This window comes from Planococcus citri, chromosome 3 (genome assembly GCF_950023065.1).
Source record: "Planococcus citri chromosome 3, ihPlaCitr1.1, whole genome shotgun sequence".
Classification (NCBI taxonomy): domain Eukaryota; kingdom Metazoa; phylum Arthropoda; class Insecta; order Hemiptera; family Pseudococcidae; genus Planococcus; species Planococcus citri.
The window spans coordinates 44,674,056-44,699,820 of NC_088679.1; the positions used below are offsets into that span (position 1 = coordinate 44,674,056).

General features: G+C 36.5%; 1 protein-coding gene across 4 annotated transcripts in view; it reads right to left on the minus strand.

Moving 5' to 3' along the window:
• The window catches only part of spen (split ends), a 110,578-nt gene that overhangs the window by 52,349 nt on the left and 32,464 nt on the right, over window positions 1-25,765 (minus strand). For all 4 annotated transcript variants that reach the window (XM_065354705.1, XM_065354706.1, XM_065354704.1 and 1 more), the window contains exon 2: window positions 16,263-16,595. In XM_065354705.1, coding sequence (XP_065210777.1) covers window positions 16,263-16,483 — 221 coding nt within the window. In that variant the 5' untranslated portion in view covers window positions 16,484-16,595. The remainder of the gene's footprint in view (window positions 1-16,262; window positions 16,596-25,765) is intronic.

The following is a 25,765-nucleotide window of genomic DNA, read 5'->3' on the forward strand; positions in this document are numbered from 1 at the left end:
AATTTAACCAAAAAAGTTCCTTACACATATATTGTCCATCTATGTTTAAGTACACGCAGCAATTACGTACGAGTACAAGCACCATAAATCAAACATGTACTACATACATACACGTTTACGTAGTATACTCAAATATTCGCAACGTGCACTCTTATTCCACAAACGATCGAGTATACGTAGACTACGTACAACAGCAGTATTACGTATCTAACGTACGTAGAGAGCGAGTACAGCTAAAAGATCCCGTATACAGCACCACACCACACCACAGCACATCACATATCGTACACTTGCACCACAACATACGAATTACGAACCGTACACGCTCCACATTTATTTTAAAAAAACACGACTTCTCGTCGACGCGTAATTAATATAAAGTACATAAAAACCAAAGCATTCCCGTTCATCCGTTCGAAAAGTCTGCGTTTTTTCCATCATACGAGTGAGTATACCGTCTGTGTACTCGAACTGTATGTACTGTACTGTACCAGTGTACCATTCACCCGGTCGGTTCAATTACGCGCGCCCAACTGGCGAATATTACTCGATGAAATCACCACATACATGTACACAAACATGAATACATATACAGTACAGTATATAAATGGAGACACGCACTTGTGTAGACATTTTTTTTTTTACTTTCTGAATCAGCAACTTCCTTTTCAACGACCAATCTCGCATCGTTAATTATTATGGTACCATCGACAACGAACGTGATATAAAACGTATTTGGAAATTTTCCGAACAGCCGATGACAGCCGAGAGGAGATGGAAAAAAATTCGCCAACAACGCAAAATGAATTCTCATACCTTCGTTTACATCTCAAATAACTGAAATGATATCTTCATCATCATCATCGCTACGTATGCAACGAAGCATCGATCGTCGCCATTTTCCTTCGATAATTTTGAATTCATCAAATCATTGAACTGTGTATACGAAGATTGAGGATATCTAGCATACACAGACTGGTAGTGAGGAACTCAGTGTACATTTGCTCAATCCTAACCAGCCGCTTTCCTCTCTACCGCCGAACAAACAGAACAAATCAATAAATTATTCAATATGGATATATGGGTAGTTCGCGAACAACGAAATGTCGGAGAATTTCAACCAAAATATGTTATACAGGTACCTTCATTTTGAGCTGAAAGTTACTCAGAATATTTTTTAGCTCCGGAGGTGCCTCTATACGGGAGATATGAGGTCCCAAAGAGGACGCATCTTCGAAAAAATTGTGGTTTTTTTGACTCTACCCTCTACCCAACCTAATTTGGAAAAAATGGGTCATTTCAAAAGATAGTATACTATAAAGTTCTATGTCGATCCCAGCCATTGCCATTAGAATCCAAAATCATTTTCAGGGTTCTACACTGAACGGTTGAAAATTAAAAATCGCGCATCTTTGGGTAAATTCGCGTTTTTAAAATTTTTTCATCAAAAATATTTCGCATTAATTGTGCCGAAACATCGAAATACGGCATTTAAAACTGGGGCAATATTTTATAACGCAGTGGTACCAATTTTTTGGTAATTTGTTGCCATTCCAAAAAATTGAAAAAAATACCTAAAAACTAACCAAATTGTTTCGATTTTTCATTTAAAATTGGCAATAATGACCAAAAAAATGGGTACCACCGAGCTTCAAACTACGTACTTCTCCATTTTCAGAAATGAAACTTTCAAAATCCAAATTCACCCGAAATAAGCGATTGGCAAACGTTCAACCGCTCCGTTCTGGTGAACTCTTAAAAATGGTTTTGGATTTTGATGGCAATGGTCTAGGTCGACGCAGAATCTCAAATACATACTACCTTTTGAAACTGGCTCTTTTTTCCAATACAGGTTTAGTAAATAGAGCGAAGAAACCACAATTTTGTCAAAAACAATTCTTCTTCTTTGAGAACTCATTAATATCTTCCCTTCTCGAGCACACGTTTCCACTAAATTTGGTCAAAATCCTCCGACATTATTTTTCGCGATCCATCACAACGCATAGCCATCTGAGTATATACTTTTAAAAGTTACGCTCGGGCGGGGGGGGGGCGGTTGTGCATTAAAATGTGTTTCTGGGTTTTTTGAGTTCTAGGATGAAGAAACAATTTCAATCGAAAGGATTATGATTCGGTTCGCTTTTACTCAATAAAAATCGGACAAATTAATATTTTTCAAGCATCTTTCCATAAAAAATTGTCAAAAGTAAAACGTAACCAGAAAAATTTTTTGATATTAAAATGTTACAAATTGATTCATTTTCACACGATTTATTCAAAACACTTTAGAACATTCAGAATTCTCAAACAATGCCAGCATTTGAATTTTTAACACCTTCTTGTGGAAGGGAGAAAGAAAAGAGAAGAAAAAAATCAGTCAAATTTCCGTTTTTTTTTGTTTCTCGTTCCCATTTTTCAAAAATGTTTCTAAACAGAAATACTCGTAGGTAGCAAATTTAATTGAACAATATTTTAAAGAAATTTTCAATGGGACACCAATCTAAAAGTAATACAAAAAATAGCGACCAAAGAGCACGAGCTGAATTTTTAAAATTTGGAGATTTTCAATAGTAGGGGGAAGGATGTATAAAATGAAATTTTGAAAAATAATCTCGATATTGAAAATTGTTCGTCCTTCTTCACGCAAGTGAAACAGAAATTTTCAAAGAGCATGAGCACTGCATCGAACAAAAAATAATCCAAATTTTCGTAAATAACAATTGAACCAATACATAAAAACACTTTTTCTCAGTAAGTAATTGTTTCTTCTTACCACTTTTATTTTTCATTTTGAAAAATTTAGCATTTTATATCAATGATACGAGCGAAAAAAAATTAATTTATAGAAGGTTGGTCGTAACGAAAATCCTCAATAACATAGAGTGGACAATGAAGTGAACATATTTTTGTAAATGCCAATCTCAAATTTGGAAACCAAAATACACAGTCGTTTCTAAAAAATTGTCAACAGTTTACAAACTAAAAATTTCTAAAACAAAAATCCTTTTTACATTCACGATTTAACACAATTTTTCAACTTTAAAGGCACAAAAGCTGTATTGAACTGATGAAAAAAAAACCTCATAATGACTCGATGATCTGCATGTTGAAGCAACATTTATCGAGTAGGTACTCAAATGTTTTTCAAAACTTCTGAACATTTACCAACACAATCAACCCCATTGATCAAACGCATGTTACCAATGATCCTTACATACTCGTACATAGAGTCTGACAAATTGATAAACATTTCACATTACGAAACCCAAACATTTTATGACTTCAATACACTCGTTGAAAATTTATTTTCAGAAAGTTGTCTCAAAAATCCCTGACAAAATGAAAATCATTCAGAACTGTTTTTCGACAAAATTGGTAGGTATTCAGTTCCTAGACAACCAATAATTCAAAAAATCCACAGTTGGTACGAATACGAATACGGTAAATCATTAAATCAAGGCAATTTCATCAACAACCCGTTATTTTTAGATCACCGCCATCGATAATTTAAAAGAGAAAAAAATCCTCTCCAGCAGCACTAAAATACCACTAACGAAGACTGCGGCGAAGCTTTAAAGTATTTCTAAAATCAGCTACAAGAAAATAAAACCTAAAAATGGACCAACACGATCATATAGAGCATGTACAACCATACAACCACCGGACAAAAATAAACCATTTTCTAACCTAGCAGCCAACCAGCACACATACGAGATGTTTTCAACGGCCATGAAATTTATCGAGTCAACGCACTTGGAGTTTTTCAAAATGTAATCCTTTTGTTGCAACATAAGCCACAGGCTACATACAGAACACAAAAGGAGTAAATTTAACGTATCTACCTACAAGTATAGGTATGTACAGCATGTGTATATACGTTTCGACTCAATACCGAGTTTTAATTAAGCATACGTATTTCATAACAACTGGCCACTGCAGTCAGAATTCCCATCAGTGTACGTCTCCTAACTCAAGGTGAGGAAAATAAAATCAAGGGGGCTGCGCTCATGCATAGATATGTCCGTTCTGTCTAGATTCGAATAGAAAATCAACGCTATCATCAACAGCTCTTTTTCTTTACCAGTCGGCAGTCGAGTCGGTACATAGATAATACACTTTCTCAAACGTGTATAAGTAAGGTATGAGTCAGCGAGAACCAGCGTCGCGGCTCTACAGCCAAACGTGATCAACACGTACGTAGGCAACTAGGCAGGCACGCAGCATGATGATTTATTACGTCGGTAAAGTCGTAAAATCGACTTTTACGTGCGTTATTATATCGATATAAAACCAGAATAATACGATTTTTCTTCGCGTCTCGTCGGAGTCGGAATCGACTGACTGAGAAAAAAATAAGTACACATACGCAAATGGAATTTCGATCGGTTCTGCTCGACAGCGATAGAGTGATTTTTTAAATCGGGTCAGTTTTATTTCCGCATTGGATTCGTAAATACGATATCACACCCAACATAGTAAATATTTCACAAAACTTCGGTAGGTAGTTTATTTACTTAACGTGCTAGATCGTTTCTTGCATTCTTTCAATGAAATATTAAATGTCATGTCTGCAACTTCCCATAACAGGACACCTAGATTCGAAAAAAATTCAAACTCACAGCGAAATTTGGGAAAAAATGGGCGAAAATTTAAAATGCACGAATCGGGATTCCGCTAAAGAAGAAGGAAAATGAATTTTGTAGGACTTCCCATCCTGAAGAAACTGAATAAAATAACCCATTTTATTTGCTTACGTAAATACATGAGTAGATCAAACACACTCAATTCTCAAATCATGGCCACAGAAAAATTTCAGCGAATGGCACAAAAAATTTCCTCGAAAATGGACTCTTTAAGAAAATCCTAAATTTTTAAAGGGCGTTTGAAGTCTTCAAGGTTACGAGTGAACTAACTTCACTGTGTATTATTTACATCTCAGCAGAAATTTTAAGGCAAAAAATGAATGAGGATAGGACTTACTTATTAATACATTCGGGAGAATAACTCCAAAGTTGAGCAAAAAAAAAAACAAAAAAGTTACAGAAAACGAAAAAAATGAGCAAATCCTCAAAAGTGATTTACACCTTTGATACATATAGACGGCATAATAACAATCTTATTTGATCCCTTTGCTGCTCAAGTCAGTCATTTTAGAAAACAAACTTGACGTATTTTGAGAACAGACTTCCCAGTTCATTGTTCCTCTTCAAAGGAAATTTTTCAATTTTGATAATTTTTTTCAAAGAGCAGACTAAAAATTACACTACCTAGACCTACCTAGTACGTAGCGACAGTGATGTAGGCGGGGGGAACTGGGACGATCGCAGAGATAAGGCGATTATTTGATTTTGCGAATCGGCTTCATTTGAATTGCGATTCTTGTAGTAATTTTTCCTGTTTTTTCATTTTTTAAAAAAATCATACATTAAGGTACTATTTGTAGAAAGGGTTTTCAGAAAATTACTTCGGATTTCGATTTTTCAAACCTAAAAATCTTACAAGCAAGTATCTATAGACCTATACGTATGCATCTAGGTCAGGTCAGAAATTAGCTGCTACTCGTATGTTGTGATATAGCAAAATATTACTATCAGATGAACAAGTTCTCAAGTTCCTACAATTACTCACAAAAGTTTTATTCACATCAAAGTATTTCAAATGTTCATATTTACATTTTCAGTGCTCTAAGTAATAATGCAATAAAAATAAATCTTCCAAAAAAATGTTTTCGACAACATTCCCGACATGTCAATTAGGATTTCCACAGTACATATGTAAATTTGCATTTTACGCAACATTTTTTTATCGTGATTTCCGTCACATAGCTTCCAAACAGGTATAATCAATTTCTTCCTTGAGCATGAGCAGTATCCAAACTATATACCAGATGATAAAAACAAAAATTTGCACCGAGCTAACTTTAGTACGCACAATCGAATTTTTATCGCCCTTCCCTCCCCTCCCAATTATCCCAATTATCATAAGTACTTATAAAAAAACTAATTTTTCAAAGTTTATTCTACCATTTCTCATTGATCGTGAAAGGAAAGAAAAGGAATTTGATTGATAATTCATTTTTGCTCACAAAGCTTTCAGAACTTCTAACGTCGAATTTTTTTGAGCAATCAAAAATTCATAAATTCGGACTCATCTATTATCAAGGCTGGGATCATTCAACAGTTCTCCCCTCTTCGATTTACGAAAATGACTTGAATTCAATCCTAAAAATTTTTGAACCCTTTCACTCTCATAAAAATTTTAAATAAAAATTTCAATTTTCTTAATTACACAAAGTACCTTGGATTTCTTTCATCATATATCGGAGAGGGGGTGTGATTTTACGACGTACGACAACACAGTCTGAATCATACTTTCGACCTCTAAATTCAAAAATTTGAATAATTTTCAAGTTGTGAAGTACTTTGAACTCAGGCGGATTTGTCAGCTGAATGAGTTTCAAACTTTAAGAAATTGGCTGACAAACTATTTCAAATACTTTTCAAAATATGAGATGTTCTAACAAACGAAATTCTCAAGTGACGAAGATGCTGATGCTGATGATATAACAATATCCAGGATTGACGAGAAAATTTCTATCTATCTTGAAAATAGACAATTTTCTGCCAAATAGCCCATTGGACAGCTCAACTTATCAAGTATGAGCTGATTACACAGTTGAATGTGATATCTACGTTAGTCAGGTGTTTCCAGAAGAAATTTTGCTACCAGACATGGCACCGCCATGCCATACTCACAATGAAGAATACCTCGGCACATGGAACAAATAAAAACGTAATAAACCCTTTCCCATCATTCAAATCGTCTAATACACGAATCTCCATAGACTACAAATAGATCCGCTTAGCAATCTAAATTCAGCATGAAGGGTACACGCTACACACTAACAAAATCCATCAAGAAGCTGCATTCTATCTGGGACTCGAGCATCGGAGCATCGGAGCACCGCAACATGTTCACTTCCAAGTCCCTCAGCACCCACACAATAGAACGCAATCTATGAAATGAAAACATGGACGGGTTTAGGAGACCTTCAAGAATAGATATTTTTTCGAATGATTCACTTATCCAGCATTATCACACGAAGCACAGGACCACTTTTGTATAATTTTGAAACGCCCCTCGTAGCATGTAATACATGTTACGCATCTAATAGAGTGGCACGTATGAATAACCCAAATCACATACAATTATACAGAATTGAAATTCAAGCGATACACTTCATACCCATTACATAGGTAGAGCAGATACGCAAGTATCTAACCAAGTGATAGGTAAGAAGAACGATTCCTACAACGACGTAGCATCATCTGCAGTATAGGTAGCCACTAGCCACAACAAATCATCGCATCATACATTGTAGACTAAATAGATGATACTTATTCTCGATCCGATACACAATACCATCGCGAAACTCATCAATCGCGTCGTCAAACCGTGAAATATCACGAATCTCGACTGCAGGCACATCATCACCATACCACGATTCCTCTTCTATCCTACATAGCGACGACATTGGTCTCATACACGACGATGAGTCTGCTTTGGTGAAACTCTCTCAAGAAAACTACACGCAAGTAATATACGTACATAGATACAATAACCACCATTTTTTTTTTCATCATTTTACAACGCCGATGCTCTTATATGTACGTTTCGAAAGAGAATACCCAAGTATCATCCACATCCACCCATCCATCGTTTGTTATGAGTGCTCGTGCACGTCATCGTCAGCAAATGCATATGTGTGCGTTAAGCTCCATTACCGAACAATAAACTGTCGCGTATATGTACTTAATGACGGCGTGTATTCGTGTACTTATATGCAGTATACATATGCCGATGATGGCGTACTGCACGAGCAAATGAAAGTTATTTATGAGCTATAGATAGAAAGGTACAACATACATACATACATACATATTAGACTGGCTGGCAGGCAGGCAGGCAGACATACAGAAAGACAAGAGAATAAAAACACTGTCTTATTCATCGTCGCCATCACACATCGCGAATGAGCCCCGTACTGCAAGGCAAAGGTACTGAAAACCAGACGCCATATTCTCGTAAAATAGATCGTTGACACGTCTCAATAGAGCAAAGTCCGAAAATAATAATGGTTTGTAAACTGATCTCATTTATACGACGATATATGATAATAATATCATTATTTCATCTTTCATCGTTCTCATTACAAATTATCGTATGCTTTTATAACGAGATACATACAACAAATGCGAACCGATATAACGCAGAATCTCTTAAGAACGTTGTTATAGTTCAATTGTTTCGAAATAATAAAATATTAAAATAAAAGTCAAATAGATGAATATTACAACAGTACTAACTCGAGGAATAAGTAAAACAATAATTTATTGATTTTCATCTCGACTTGGTAAAATATTTTTATTAGAATCTAAACCGCATTATAATCAACTCGACGGAGATGAAACAACTGGATACAGGCCTGTACATTAAACATAATGTATAAATCCTCTTGCACACTTCAAAAGTCATCCTCATGCCAAAACTTGCGTACTCGATTACGACATCGTCGATGCCATGCCGATGATTTCGATGTTGAAAAATCACTCAACTCTGTTTAATTTCAATAGTAATTTTGTACATTTGGGAAGTGTCATGCTGGGGAATAAGAGAAAATCTCAAATCGCAATCCACTTGAATCGCCTCACTTGCGTTTTCAAAGGTGCAGTAGTTCATCTTCTAAAACGTTGGTTTCGCAGAATAAAAAAGCATCCTTAATCCTTCAGAGTTCCAGTTCACTTAAAATTTCCAAAAATATAGTTCTATAAATTTTTTATGTTTGAGACGCGAGAGTATGAGCAGCTATGTATGTACTTAGTTTAGATGCAGCAAATTTAAACTCTAATTCCACCAAACCATCACAAAACAAGAATGTTTTTTTCGATCTTCTAAAAATCCATGAAAAGTTACCGAACATTTCTCACTGCAAAACCAATTCTTCAAAACACAAATGACAAAATTCTTCAAATTCCGTAAAAATGGATCACTTTAAAAAAAAAAAAATAAAAACAATGCGGAAGGGATGAAAGCGTTTCAATTTATACTCACAAGACCTATCTAATGTCAATTTTAGGTACATGGAACACTTTTTCACAACGAAACAGCAGTTTTTCTATACTACCAAAATTTTTCATATGCCATTAACAATTTTTCGAGACATTTTAAATTCGAGAAAAAATGTAAAAATATCAATATAATCAACATACTCGACATCATGTTTCGATGAATTCGTACCGATTACTGCGCGTCGTATTTTTTCCACTTATAAATCAATAATAAAGTATCACACAATAGCCAACTTCAACAATACACCATCATTAAAAATTATTTCAATAACTCGAGTAGAATAAGCTGATAATGTCGAACCAAAAAGAACAAAGAAGACAGAAGTGCATTATTGAGTATCTAAAAACCATGTGTCCCCACCTCGTACCACGCAATTCATTATACAGGGTGCTCAGCTGATTCAAGTCTTACCAAAAGTAAATTAGTTTTTTTCAGCAATTTCAGAAATTTTGGAGAAAAAAAAATTATAATTTGAGGTGTTAGAATTTGGTAGGTTACTCGTAGTATAGATATAATTATGTAGATTATGTACTACTTTGTGTCTCATTTTTTCCAATTCAAAGTGTCTACTAAATCGAAAAAATGAAAAAAAGGCGACCTTTTGATGACTTTTGGACTACCGAATTTCCACTTTTGAATGAATTTTTTAAAAAATTGCGCAGGTTTGAAATTCAACTTCGATGAGTGATTTGTGTAGAATTTTCAGGGTGTCTAACAAAATCTGAAAACTAAAAAGAAGGACTTTAGAAGGACCTTGGAAGGACATTTTCAAAATTGAAAATGTACCAACTGATACCCCGCCCCCATTTATTTTTACAAAATTTCCAAAAAAAAACTTCAAAAATTTATAATTTTTAAAAGAAACGAAAAAATTAATAATATTTAAATAGACCTGATCAGTTTCTTTTCCAGGGTGTCTGGTGTGTACTAAATCCAAAAAACAAAATTTTGTACCTTTTTCGTATTTTTTTCACACGCCATATTTTCAAGTTCTTTTTAGACATAAAAATTAAGTAATTATTGGGAAATTATTTAATAAAAATTTTTAATATCAGGGATTGTATTCAAATTTTTCTGAAAAAAGTAACTTTAGTACCCAAAAAGTAATCAAAAAAGTGATTAAAAAAATGTTTAGTGTAAAAAATAGAGACGAGCATAAAACTTTCCATACAAAACATTAAATTTTATTTTCAGAGGCGTGACGAATCGACGTATGGTGGGAGATAGGGGAGGGGGCGATACTGAGAAATTCTCTCAACTTTTCTCGCTAGAATTTTTCAATTATTTACTCCACACTCCCCCCTCCCCTTCACATCAAGATTTTTCTAACTAATTGGCCAGATTTGGTTCAAACCATATTTCTTAGTTAGAAACAAAATGTCAAATAATTTTTTTTGAATTGAGCGAAGCAAGGGTGAAAAAGCTGTGAAAAATTGATAATTCAAAACGTAAAACATCATTTTTTATACAAAAAGTTGATTTACATATGTAGCTTCAAAGTTTTCAGAAAATAACATGAGGTAGGTGTGTATTTATGTATTACACCTCAAAGTACATATAAACGCCCGAGCGAAGCGAGGGCAAAAATTTTGAAAATTCACAATTCCTGTGGGGTAAACCAGAATTATTTTTGATTTGAGGAATCAATTTTTCTACCTTCTAACTTCGGTTAGAGAAAAGAAAAGAAAAGAAAAAAAATCTAGCCCGAGCAAAGCGAGGGCGAAAGCTGTGGGAAATTGATAAAATGAGATGTAAAACAACGCCATTCCTGATTTTGATTAAATGACAGAATTATTTGAAAATTTGAAAAAAAAGAAGGACCTTCGGGCAAAAAGGAGGACTTTTTCGAAAAGAAGGACCCATAGGCAAAAAGACAAACTTTTACTGACCTAGAAGGACCGGAAGGACCGTTAGACACCCTGATTTTTCACAATTTCAGAGTTGATGGCGCTATTGTCACTGAAATTCCATCAATTTTTGATGACTTCCTAGACGAGATTTCTACGATACTTTTATGGTTTTCAATATTATGTTTTAAATATGCGATTTTTTTCGATGTTTGAATAATTTTTCATAATTTTCCACAATTTTTGAAGTGTTTTCTCGATTTTTTGCTCAATTTTCACAACGTTTTATCAATTGTCAGCCAATTTGAACAACTTTTATGGCATTTCAACAAATTTTCATCAATGTGTGAGGTATGTTTTTTAGAAAAAGAGAGACCAATTCAACAATAATTTTTATAATACTTTCAGCATTTTATAACAAATTATCATTCAATTTCAAAAATATTTAATTAATTTTTGGTGATGGTGTAAATTTTTAACCAGAAGGATAACTTCGATGACTTGGTAGACACCTTTTTTTTTTCAATCAGCACAATTAAAAATTCGCATTCATCTATGAACATTGTGTATAACAGTCTGCCGAATTCTGAAAAACGAAATGTGCCTTTTTTCTGTTTTTTTAGGTTGAAAAATTATAACTTCTTGACCTCAACTTCGATTTCTCGACTTTTTTGATTACTAGAGAGGAGACAATCACACACCTCACAACCATCTTGTACTTCTCATTCAACATCAAGCACTTGAAAAGTACGAGTTTCCACGTGACGAATGTTCAAAATTTCATGTATAATCCATTTATTTTAGTCGAATGATATGATATGAACGTAAATCTCGTTGCAATAAATGTTGCAACAACCAAATACAAAATCGCTCAGTATAAATACATATAAAAATGTCGAAAATTACACATTTCTGTACAATAAACTTTAAAACCGATACGTCTCTGTCTCTGTCTTTCTCGATTTCAGATTTAACACGTTTCAAGAAGGGAATACACAAACATAAAAACACATGATACATACAAGAATAAATCACAATACGAATCTACAAATTCGAATAATTACACTACAGCATGGTTAAGTTAATAAACACAACTGAAATTGTATCCAGACACCAAATCCCAACATATAGTTACTATATTACAGCAAAACTTACCTGCCCAGGGAAAAAACAACAGGAATAAGGACACAGGATAGTAGTAATCACGTAGTCCAAAAACTCCACCGAGGATCACAATATACGCAAGAAGTACGTACATACAACGCAGCACGAGCACAAGCACAAACGCGTTCGATCAACACAATAAAAAATCAATTAATTTCACACGGACAAGAAAAATACAAAAATTCCAAAAAATTCAAGTATAGGTAAATCGACGTCGAACTTTTTACAGCACATACTATGTAATACAATCGCACAACGCACACAACCGGTCATCGTCGCGAAATTGCCATCGAAGGATACAGCGCGAACACACAATCACTCCACGAAACGAAATAAAAACGTAACGTAACGTAACGACAAGAAACAATAACAATTATACATTATTCGCGACACTAGGCGATAAAAACTGAAAAAAATCGCGTATTCGCGCAAACTACATATTACAAGACGAAAAAAACGAAATATACATACACGACACACACAAAAAATTAACATTCGACAAGCATATTATACACGTACATTTTAACGATCGAATCGAAAACATCGAATTTACACTTCCCTACGAGTACGACGCGAAACTGATTCATATTGAATGCGACTTTAAAACATAGATAAGAGATACATACACGCGAACTTTACTTCTACTACGTTCATCGCGAACACAATTATTTACGAAAATTTTACTTTACGTTAATAATTTTCCGAACGTACGTGTCATGCATCGTGCTATCCATCCATCCATCCATTGAGGAGGAGTAATGACGAAGGGGGCAGAAAGGGAGAAATTATTTTATAGAAGGAGACAAAACACATATTAACACGTCTATTGTAAGTTTATTTATGTACATTACATGATAAGTTACGAAAAAAGCGATACTTTCAAGCATTAACTTCCCCTAGAAACACTCTGTCATTTCATTCAGGTCGCTCGCTCCTGAGTGGCGAGAGTAAGGAAAACCAAAAACGCTAAAATATAGGCATGGAAATCCAATTTTGAAAAATTAGAACCTCAAAAGACACATTCGAGATACCCAGCAAATTTACACATCAAATATTTCAACCTCCTAACTCAATCAAGGTGGGCTCCATTGAGAGCACGATTACCTAGGTACTTTCCGAAAGTACGTGATAAAATTCCATCTTCCGGGCTGAATAAGAGTATACTTCCACGATAGTAACTAGGCACGAAAATCCAATTTTTTTCAAAAATTTCCAATCTTGGGTCAACATTGGAGCTCCCTCTAATGTGCCCAGAACACTGAAATGTGGTATGTCGATATAAGAAAGTTAGACTTTTAGTATGTTTTTTTTCAAATTCATTTATTCATTTATTATTATTATCATTATTTTTTGGAGATTTATTATTTTTCCAACTTGAAAAAACCTACTCCCCTGTAAAGTTTTGACACCAATGATGAAAAATAATCAACATGGATTGGCCCTAAAAAGGCGAACACTCGAATACAGGGACGGATTGCATCCTGCTTCGCTCAGAATCGTCTAGAGAAAAATCAAGCCTGAAAAGCATCGCTGTACGTAAGTAAAGTAACTCATCAAATTCTCATTACCATTATCATTATTATAATTGTTATTATTTACACAGGCTAATAAAACGTCAGCAAAAATTCAATTGCACCTAATTCTGGAGAAATATTCGCTATACCGGGACTCGAGGGTAGTTAAAAGTTCGACGCATAAAATTTTACACCTCTATTCGTTTCGCAGCCTACCGATCGACCTCTTGCAGCAAACTTCCTCTTTGCTCCTATACCCCTTTTTCGCTATGTAGCCGAAACGATCGATATTCGAATATGGAATTTTGTCAATACCTCTCTCACTCTCTCTCTCTCTCTCTTTCTCAGGCTAGTATGCCGAATTTAGGAAACGCCATGCCACACCGATGCGAGCTTTTAAATAGCGGAAAAAAACTTCTAGCTGATCTGTCGGTATTGTACCCGGTGAAGTACCACTTTTAAATAAAGAGCAAATCTAATCGATAAATTCCAGGGCATAAATAGCTCACCGAACTGTGTGCAAAAAATATTTTCTCGACAAGGTTCGCACACATTGCGAATAAAATTACACCGTTTTCCCGTTTTTCAGAACCCACTACTCGCTTTTTTTTCTACGCCGCGCCGCCTGCGCCTTTCCTTCCTTCCTTCCTCATTCGTGCGGCGCATTTTTCCTTCGCATTCCGCTCCGTATAATAATTATATATACGCTCATACCGAATTCGCTTGCTGCTCGCTCAAAAGCTCAAACGTACGTACGAGTATAGCTCATGATGAACGTGACAGTTGTCGCGTAAATGCCTTGTATGTAAGTACTCATTATACACCTAGAAATGTTAAATGGGTTCGATTTCTTCGTATTTTTTCCATCAACGAGAAAAATAAAACCAAAAAATGAAAGAAAATGTTTCAGTTTTCATTTTAAAAAAACCACTACTAAGCGTTATCGATTTGATGGTGAAAAATGTTCACCCGCAGAAAAAATTCATCCGAGCTCTCATTTTAGAATTTCAAACGTTTCGCTCTCCATTCATGATGAAATTATTATTTTTTTTATTTATTTATTTATTTATTTTATTTTTGCGTGTTCATTACAAACTATCTTGAGGGCAGCGACAGCGAAGCATCGTGAAAATAAGATTTTCAAACATGAAGAAAAAAGTGTTCTCATTTCATCATTAGTTGGGTGAAAATTCAGCAGGATGTTACCTATCGAATTTCAAAAAAATCAGAAAATAACAAGTTTTTTCCAAATTTCCTCCCTTTTTCGCCACCAAAAATTAAAGAAAATTAACAAATAGAGAAATTATAGCAGAATACCACGAGCTGACGAGCTAAGCAAAAAAAAAATTATTGAACTAAAAATTCATTTTTCGTGGGAAACGTATGGTACAATCGTTTTTCTTTTGTGCTTGAATCGATTCCCAATCAAACTCTTCACAATCACAATCAAGTCTTTAATCGTTTCAAAAAACTGCATATTCTACGCAGTTGGCCAATTCTCTAGTTAATTTATATAATTTTTCAAGAGACTGGAAATTGACAAATTTTATGAAAAAAATTGATAGCACAGAATTGGCTATACGAGTAAAAATAATTTTCGTATTTTCAAAGACTCGCCTCTGCAGCAAAACGATTGCAGCACACGTTGACCTGCCAAAAATGGATTTTAGGTAGACTTTTTGGATTTTTGTTTCATCGTTGATTGTAACCAAAAACCCTATTCATCTGCATAGGTTCACGATTACATAATTTTGACCTAAACCGTAAATTTTACTCTAAAAAGTTTTCATAAAATGATGAAAATTTGAAAAAAAAAATTAGTTATCTAAAATGAAACAAAAGCGAAACTTTTTAATATCGATATGAAGGCTTCTAGATACTTCTGGATCAATGAGTAAAGCGAATCTAGTTCATCATTTAGCAGATACTCAATTCCTCAACTCTGCAATAAAAATTTCACCCAATTTTTTCAACACAAGACAACCCTAATAAGTCCCACATCGCAGCCGTTTAAAATTCCACATCACGTACGCATCTCGTTCGGCAAACGGATCACTTGAACAAGTGTACTTTCTTGCACAACATAGACCATCAATCACTCACATACACATCGTAAACTTCTTCACTTCTCACCACATGTGTGATCTCAATGAATACGAGCGAACAAAAGATCTACATTTTTACAACCCTTCATCTCTAACGGTAGCACAAAAGAATTCCTCAACCCTACTAGTTTTGTTTTTTTCTTCCTTTCTTTCTTTCTTTCATCATAAATAGTACTCTTCATTCTCGAGAATACAGGTGCGTGTAGTGTATGCCTGCTATAGTGGATCTGGGTATAAAGGTAAGGTATGTACATTAAACACCGCGCCGAACCAGTTGAGAAACAGAGAAAGAAAGACAGAGACAAGAGCGCGAGATGAAAGGGGGAAATGGTGGTGAGACGGGGTAAAGAGAAACCCGCGGATTCGCGTAGTACCTACAGAAGAAAACCACAGCCACACAACCAGAGCAGCAGCAACAACAACAACATCAACAACAAAGAGCCATGAGACACGCATCTTTCTAGACAACTCAAGAAAAAATTCCTACAATGAAATTCACTTACCCATGAGTAAACCTGGGCGACGAGTAGGGTGGCGGGTGTCGTAGCGAAGGTGGTGTCGCCTGCGTTACAGGAGAACCTCCCGCAGAAACAGAAGGTGGTACAGCTGATGCTGGCGGCACCGAAGGAATAGCCGCCGGTGGTTCGTAGTACTCGGTGGTGAGCGTATACTCGTCTAATGTAATTTCGTTGTTGAGCGCTTTCGTTGCGGATTTAATATCCATGAAGCTGACCGTTGCGCAGATACCGGTCGGGCCGCATCCGACCAACGCGTTACCTTCGCATTCGCCACCGCCTTTGCGAGAGAATATCTTGACGCTTTGCACTCTTCCATGCCTGAAAATATAAGATGAAATATACAAATTAATAATACATTCGATGGGGCAGCTATTAGCTAGCTACTATCCATAAATTATTTTATATCCACGAATTTGACCGATGGGTAATGAAAAATTCACGCAGATAACAGATACAGGCATGCCAACCATCGTCAAAGAACTGACTATCTTCCTCGGAATAAAAATCAAAATATCACGGAGCACTGAGACAGGCTTTCACATTCGAAAGAATTTCCCGCCCAAAGTATAGATACAGAAACAGTAACCATAATTATGTCTCTCTCTCTACGTACGTGGATAAGTGTGGATTGTGGATCCACAGTGACACTGTTGCCATATTCTCCATTATTATTCTAATTACAAAACATCACACTGACAATCTAGCAACAACGCTAAATGAGTTGGCAATAAAAAATCAAGCATGACAGAAGGCGGCAAGAGAAAGGCGTTACAAAACACGAAAATACTACACAAGTGTCCAACGACATCATCGCTGTTTTAATAAAATGTACTTTTCTGGTCTCACGCTGATATTTCACGTAGGTAAGCAGTAAGCACTAAGCAGGTAGATGGCTACGTAAGTCCCAAGCACCTAGCACCTACCCAAGTACCTGCCTATATCTCCCAAGTCCACCACATCGCCAAAACAACTCAAAAATGATGGAAATCATTTCCTCGTCAACAGTAATCATCATTATACATATTGGTACCTTACCTACATTCCAGTTGACTATAAAAATACATCACGAATACACCTACACAACACACACGGAAATGAAAACAAAAATATTAGTTCAAATTACCATAGCGCGGCGCCGGAGAAATTCTCATTAAAAGCATAGATTATCTTGCTAATTGCTTTTTTCTTCCTAAGTACGTAATTTAATAAACAACTATTCAAGCGAATAGTATTTCTGGACGTTGTAAACTTGACAACAAAATTGCTTCAACTACACTACGTGCCAAACGACGGCGATTTTTCACAGATTCAACAGACGATACAACTCCTCAAGCAAAATTTCAGTTCATCGAGTTAATGTGCTATGGAATTTTATGAACGTTTTAAAGTTGAAAACTTTCAACTCTTCGTCGCGTTAATTTAAAAGTTGAATTTGACTCGGGACGTTTCTCTCAACACAAAATAACATGGCAAGCAAATGCATAGAAAGATTCTACTCATCACAACAGAACATGCAATTCTGGCTTCGTAGAAAATCGAAATGGTCAAGTCTGCAGAAGATGGTCATTTCAAGTTAAAATACACCGATAACGGTACCATCATCCAAACAGACTGTGTGTCTCAGTGTCGTGTCTGCTGCATTAAATAATAAAAATCATATGTATACTCCTTCATGTTTATCCATATCCAGGTCATCTTGACACAATCAAACTGGTAAGTAAGTAGTAAGTACACCTATTCAAATTTCCAGATCCAAAAACTCGAAGATTTCAACAGTTATGCCAGTAAGCAAATAGACCCAGAGTTTTATACCGCGGAGTGAGACTAATGTCAGTCCTCACAACCCACCCATCGACTCACCCACTCACTCACTTACTCACATAAATGAAGCAATTTCTTAAAAATCTTCGTAAGAACCTGTCTTGAACTAGGTACTTTTTCGCTTAATTGACATTTCAGTTCAATAGAAATGCTTCCAGTAGCCTAATGCAAGTTCGTGTGCTTTACGACCAACGTATTTTCTTTCAAATTTCAGCGGGCATTTTCATTTAACCTCTTTTAATAATTGAGAAATCAAACAGAAAATGTTCAAAATATGCTGTTGTGTTTACGCTCATAAGTTTAAAGACAATAGCACATGCAACTGAAAAAGGTGGGATGGAAAGAAGCAGGGGTTTCCCTGACACCCGAAACTTTTTTTCTTTCTCAAACGATGGTTATTAGGAAACTTTCACAGCGGTAATTTCAAATTTGAAAATTCAGGGGAAAAACTACTATGTTTCAAGATTTTTCCTCTCACAAAATATCTTTCACCGAGAAAATTAATTACCTAGTGTGTACTTCAGTAAAAACTCAACATTCGAACTTGGAAATAAGACATTTTTAAAAACTAGTACGTAATGAATGCAGATTTTTCCTGAAAAATTGTCTGTTGCCGTCGTCGTCGTGGTTCCTTATCCTTTACAGGACATTGGAAATCGCATTTTTGTGGTACCCTAACAGGGTGAGGCGTCTTGATTTTCCAGCTGGAATAAAATTCCAAAACTGATGAGAAATTTCCATGAATAGTTAATGAAAATCTGATTCATCGAGCAATTTCGCCTGATCACAACAACAAAAACTTGTACCTCTTCCATGCAACAAAATGTAGTTTTTTATGCATTTACATCTCTTTCCACTCTACACATCAAAAAAGTTGCATCCTACGGGTTAAGATAGCCAACCTGCCCTAGATTACTTACACTTACGATCCTGCAAAAATTTCATACTCAAAAAAATTACGGTCACAAAAAAAGATAGTCGAAAGCTAGGAATCCCCAAAAATACATCAATATGTAAGTAAGTAGATCTTCAATTCGTATTCGCTAACACAGTACACACACCACTAACAGAGAACGGAGTACAAGACATGACAAGTCGAAGCTGCTGTAGAGTACCGATGAGATATCACAGTACACTTCTCGATTCCTCTCTTGGAAACCTGTAATACTATTCAACCTTCCACGAAAGGTAAGCAGCGTGTACCAATGTATGAAAAAATTCCCACTCACGACAAATCGCAAAATTTTGACATTTAATCAATTTTCCTTATCAAGCTCGGATTCGCAATTCACCTTTTTTCCATTTCGTATTGTTTCCGGGCTAACGCGAGAAAAAAATTCGACTTAACGAAAATAGCACCCTTAAAAGTCGCGGCAAAATGCCTTGGCGGGGAACCGGGAAAAAACCATTATGAAAAGAAATTTCCTAAATAATCCCCGTAGTCATTTATTTTGATGGCGCGGCGCCAATCGACGCTCTCGAGCAAAATTCTACCTTCAATAAACCCCCGAACCGAGTCGAAAATTTCCAATTTTCCTATCCGACTCGACCGATTACGCGGCTATTTTTACCCGTTTAAGTCGTAATTTCGGCGTATTTTTTGGTGAAAATTATTCCTGCACGTTGGGAAAGCTTTTCCGATACTTGGGGCTTTTCCCTACACCAATTAACGCCGAAAAAATTGATAAAAAACGCATTCTTCGTCGAAAAAGCCAATATTCTCGTCTGGCACTCCCGAGCATCCGACTACGTTACGTTTCCCGAGCATCAACACAACCCACACCATGGCGGAAATGGGAGGCAACGTTGCCACAACGACCACCGCAACAAAACACCAGCTTTCACATTGATATAATGACGCAAACGCTACGCCGAGAAGAGCACGCTATACACGTTCACTCGAACGCGCCGGCGGTGTGGAGACGAAAAGGAAAATACCGGCTCGTAAAACCGATACCGACATGGCGGGAACAAGGCGGAGATCATTAGGTCACGTAGAAGGACGAGGAAACCGAAAACACAACAGAGGAGAGCCGTTAAGAGTAGGAAAAGGTAAAAAGCGCGCAGCGTACTGGGAATTAGACGAACCTTACCGCGAGAGGGGTTCCCAGGGAGGCAGGGATATTACTATACTGCTGTGATGTGATGTGCTTGTGCTAGTGATGTTAGTTGTATTTTAGTTTAGTTAAACCAAGCTTTTCATTCTGACAGAGACGACGACGACGACGAGAAAAGCTGTGCGCCGCAGAAAACATACATAGGCAGATAGTGCAGAATCCCATCGCGCAAGATGAATCAAGTTTCCCTCGGAAAAAAAACTACTTATGTAGGTATGAAATAATAACCCACCATCGTACTGTCACAAGCAGCCAGCAAGTAAAAGGAGAAGAACTAACTCACAAATGTGCGCTCGCGAACTCGAAAACGTAATTTTTCAAATGCTAATTGAAAGATAAATAACTAAAAATATCACCTACTGAATGGCTGGGTAAAGGGTATGTATGATAGAAAAAATTCCAACAGTGTCGGCGGCTATCCCTATCTCTGGAGCGCTATTTTGATCCCGTGCAGACATCACTAAGGAAACCTCGGGGTTTCATATCCGAAGGTTTCCTCAGTGATGCTAGCGCTCCAGGGCCATGTAAACTCTTCACACTTCCTCCACAGGGATGTGACAATACCGTATCGGTACTTTTGAAAGTATCATGATATAAGTACTTTTGTTTTTTACTGTGTTTATGTTTTGCTTAAAAATGACTGAAATGCCTAACCTTCACAGAAGAAAAAAGTAAAAAACAAAAAAAATGTCAAAAGTAAGAAATTGGGATACCCTGTTGATCTGATACGTATCGATAAATATCATGAATCATGACACTCATACTTATATGGGGTATGGCGTCGCATCCCTACACTTCAAACAGTCGTCTTTCATGACATTCTTTAGGACAAAATTGGCCGATTCGCGATTGGTTTTCGCCAATCCTACGTAAGTGTGGAGTTATAATATTTGAGCAATGAAACTGTTATCTATACCTATAAGAACCCTGGTCAAACTGTGAACGGATATAAGTTATAACATACATTGATGACATCTCATGACTGCTGAAGTACCTATGAACTCGGAAGATTTCTCATATGTACGCACTGATGTTAGTAAAAGCATTGGAAATACTGATAATTTGAGCAATGAAACTGTTATCTATACCTATAAGAACCCTGGTCAAACTGTGAACGGATATAAGTTATAACATACATTGATGACATCTCATGACTGCTGAAGTACCTATGAACTCGGAAGATTTCTCATATGTACGCACTGATGTTAGTAAAAGCATTGGAAATACTGACATGTACAAAGGAAACTGTGTTTTCAAACTTACAGGTTACCTCGAGGAAGTCTGTCCTCTTGAAATGTTCTCACTCTAATAATGGTGGGTTTTTAAGCTGCTGTATCAATTGGTAATAAAATAACGCGTTTTCTGATTGATTTCGAAAAATTAGAGCTTAACAGAGTCACAACAACATCTTCAATGTTTCCCGTGATAAATTCGCCCATTTTCAGAAAGTAAAGCTATGGTGCTATTGATGTTGGAGAATAATATCTAAAAAGCGTTTTTCGGATCTTTACTTTTCTTTCCACCAACATTTCTCAGACATGATAGTTCTACAAAATAGGAAAAACGTTTCTTTGGACCCAACATGGAACAACAACTGAGCTCTTTCACAGCAAGGCGGGAGTTTCTTCAAAACGAATTTTCAAAGAAAAATTCAGGATTTCGAAGCTACGCGCATAACTCTTTCATCACTACATAGAACTTGCACTTCTCTAAGCACCTATTATCTCCAATACTATTGTAGGTACTTCTGAAAATTGTAATTCTACTTGAAACAAGTGACAAACCATAATACATACAAAGAAAGATCAAAGATATAGCCTTAGAGCGCTGATTCAAATCGATGCTGACAACTGTACAGAGCAAACCTCCAGGTTTGGGCCCAAAGGTTTCCTTAGTGATGTTATAAGTGCAGTAAAACGGAGACATTTTTTAGGTTACTCACATCACTGAGGAAACCTTTGGTTTCACACCTGGAGGTTTCTTCAGTGAAGTCAGTACCCGGAGATTTCCACAGTGATGTTGACGCCCCAGGGTTCCCGATCCACAGGAATAGATTCTGTCAACTCCCTCTCACAAAACGCTTGGGTTTTGGATTTCGGACATGTGCATACTCGTTTCGGAGCTCTCCTGATTATTCAACACTTAAACGGTGACTCAAACTCAAGTCCCGTAATCGTTGACATGGATGTCTACAACTACGGGGGACTTTTTTCAAAAAAAGTCAGGCCGCATGTCAACGATTACGTGTTAAGAATTCACGTTCGTACACTGATACTTACTGAACGTTTCAAATTATATGTATATACTTGATTTGGAAAATTGAACATTGAACACATGAAATCTGATATACAGATACGGGGGTTTTCCAAGTGAATGCCTTATTCTGAGGAGACTTCCTTTTTGGAATGTACTAAGACCTATCTAAGATTCCTTGGGGTAAGCAGATAGAAAATTCGTTTGAACATGTGAATCTGCTGATATACTCTGCACAGTCCACACATAACACAATGTACGCACTACGCAGATCTCAACCTGAGTCGATTATCATATTTCCTGACACACCGGATTCACATTGATTATGATAAACATGGCCATACTCGCCATACTAGAAGGTATAATATTTCAACAAAGGAAACAGTAACTTGATAAAATATTTGCCACACAAGAGTATTCTGTGCAAATACAGGTATGTGCTATGTATGCAGAATTACAGATACACGTACTTCTACTTAGAAAGACGAACTACGCATTAGACATGCACATATGTACGTCTTCTCATTTCATTTCAAATTCAATTCTACCTATTTAACGTATTATGAAGAATTCTCGATAATGATGTTTCCCATAGATCATCGAAGAATCGAAGCAACGAGTAACAAGAACTAGTTCCATTATCGAGAACACCGTACAGTACAAGTACGCAGATCAAGTATCTAGTCTAGCTATCTAAGTACATATCTATCATTTTACGAGTACTTAAATACCGATTTTTTTCGCTCATCGTGCCCCACAATCGAAATCAATTTCGCTGCAATACACACGAGAACAAGACTGAAGAATCACGCGATGTAATCGTCGGCTCAGAGCGCCGCAACCGCAGCCGTATTCATATTCGTCGTATAAAACAACACGAATCAAATGGTTCGCGCTCGTTCCAACCTAACCAACTCACACATACGCAACACACATAGCACATACACAGTACATCGCTCTCTTCCTCCGAACAGGTTCGCGAAGCGGTTGAAGAAAAAAAAAACCTGAATCACGGGACGTGTAACTAAGATGAACCAAATATACAAAGGGAAATTTTTACGGAGACGAGGTCATACAGAGAAGAAAAAAAAATACGTCGACTTAGTTGCCAGCTTGAACAGCGTATAACATGTACGCACACAGACGCACACTCTCTCGAAACCGTATCCACAATGAACGCTGCACACCGACGACGCGAACATAAAAAGCCGATTCAACGTTGTCAGATAATCATCCAGTCACGATCCAGGGCGTAACGTAAAAATAACAATAACAACAATAACAAGGCAGAAAAACCTGAGTTATCAGGTTATTCACCAGTAACTACTATACTATGACCGTCCATTCCATCCATTTCTACGCGCCGAGCGACGGAGCGAGTGAGCGAGCGAGAGAAGCTATACAACCATTTCATAACACCGTCGTCGTAAATAGTATCTGTTTCTGTTAGAGTGTTCGCGAACAGAAAAGCTGCCGCATTTAATATACGAATAACTAGACATAGAGAGAGGGAGGGAATATAGTCAAAACGGCAGAGGAAAAGGTACGTACAACCGAAGAACTGAAACTATGATACTCATTAGTTTACGATAGGTACGCATTTCTCAAAGAAGCTAACTCCAAGCTGCATAGGGCTGGTATATAAGCGAAGACATCTTTTGACTTGATGGAAGAGCCCAATCGAAAATGTTTCACTGGAAAAGTTCAAAATGCAGGGCAGATCACTTCTGACTGCTTCCACAAAAAATTGAAAACTGCTACGTACAACCAACTCGAATTTCGAAGCATCCGAAATAGTGTCTCCAAACCACCAAATCAATAGTCACTGTCAACGACAATCTTTGAAAATCTAACTTCAAAATCGCATCTTTGCCCACTTTTCTAATTTCAATATCATTTCCTCCTTAAATTCTGAATAACGTAGGTACGTTTGTCCAAGTCTTCATTAAATTGGAACAACGAACTAACTAGACAGGCACGTGTTTGAAAAAACAAAACAAAACTGACTTCATAGAGGAAGCCTTTAGTTTTGTCTTCACCTTCACTCTTCGCTAAAAAAATGTCCTGGTTTGAACCTACCTTTTTTCCCAGAACATGTCAGCATTTCAAATTCAATGGCACTTACTGATATCACTAAAGAATGTCAGCCACCCTCAGGATTCGTTAGCGATGCTTGTATCTCTAGCACACATTCAGACATTGCTGAAGAAACTTCCAGATATGAACTCGCAGCGTTTCCCACAACATAATCCCTAGAAGTCAGGATTCTTAGAATAAATGACAAATGTATATGAAAGATGAGAGGAGGGTCATAAACCTGATCATTTACAGCATCAAGAGATGAATTCAAAGGTTAAAAGGATCGGTTTCTTAATTTTTTGAGCCTGTTTTTTTTTTTAACCGCAAGAATCAGGGGCTAAAAATCTACGAAGAAAAAAAACCAGGATTCTAGAGAAATTCGGAGAGTGATGAGAATCCCATTTACACGCACCTCCGACCTACAGAAGTTTTTCGTCACACTTCTTGGGTCTCCAAATCGATCTGGAGGGCTGAAACTTGGCGTACACATTTTGGAAGATATCATAGAGAAATCTTTTTTGTGAGCTTCGGCTTCACAATCCGACCATACTCCTTTCCAGCCTTAAAATCAATGCTTTTTACGTCACTGTCGAGAGTCCAGCACAATTGGTCCAGAAGATTAAAATTTGGCAGGTACAAATACAACATTCGTACGATACCCCAAATCGGTCTTTCACAGGTCTAAAGAAACCTCTCAACTCTTTCCAAGCCTTTCCCAACTTTGAAAATTTTTATTTCCCATTCGACAATTTTTCACTTCCTCATCTCAGAATTCGTCAACTTGACTTGATATTTTCCAGAAAATTCACAACTATGCTACCACATAGGAATATCATTCGTGTTTACAAAATGCTTATTATAATGAACACGTCAAACTTCACTATAGTAACCTTGGCTCAACTTGATATGAAACAAAAAAATTACATTTTTAGACTATCGAAATCGAATCAATTTTTTTCTCCACAAAAAACCAGAAATAACAGGTATTTTTTTATCCAATCAGCAATTTTTAGCCGGAAAATCTGTCAATAAAGTCAGAGGTTACGATGAGAAAAAAATCGCCATTGCTATTTTGAACAGAACTAGGATCTTGATTTCTAATTCGAGAACGTTTAGATTCTCATATTGGCATGCAATGTACGATATCTAGCATTACATATCAATTTAATTACTATACCTTTGCGGCAATACCCTCGTACATATTACTTATCATATGCG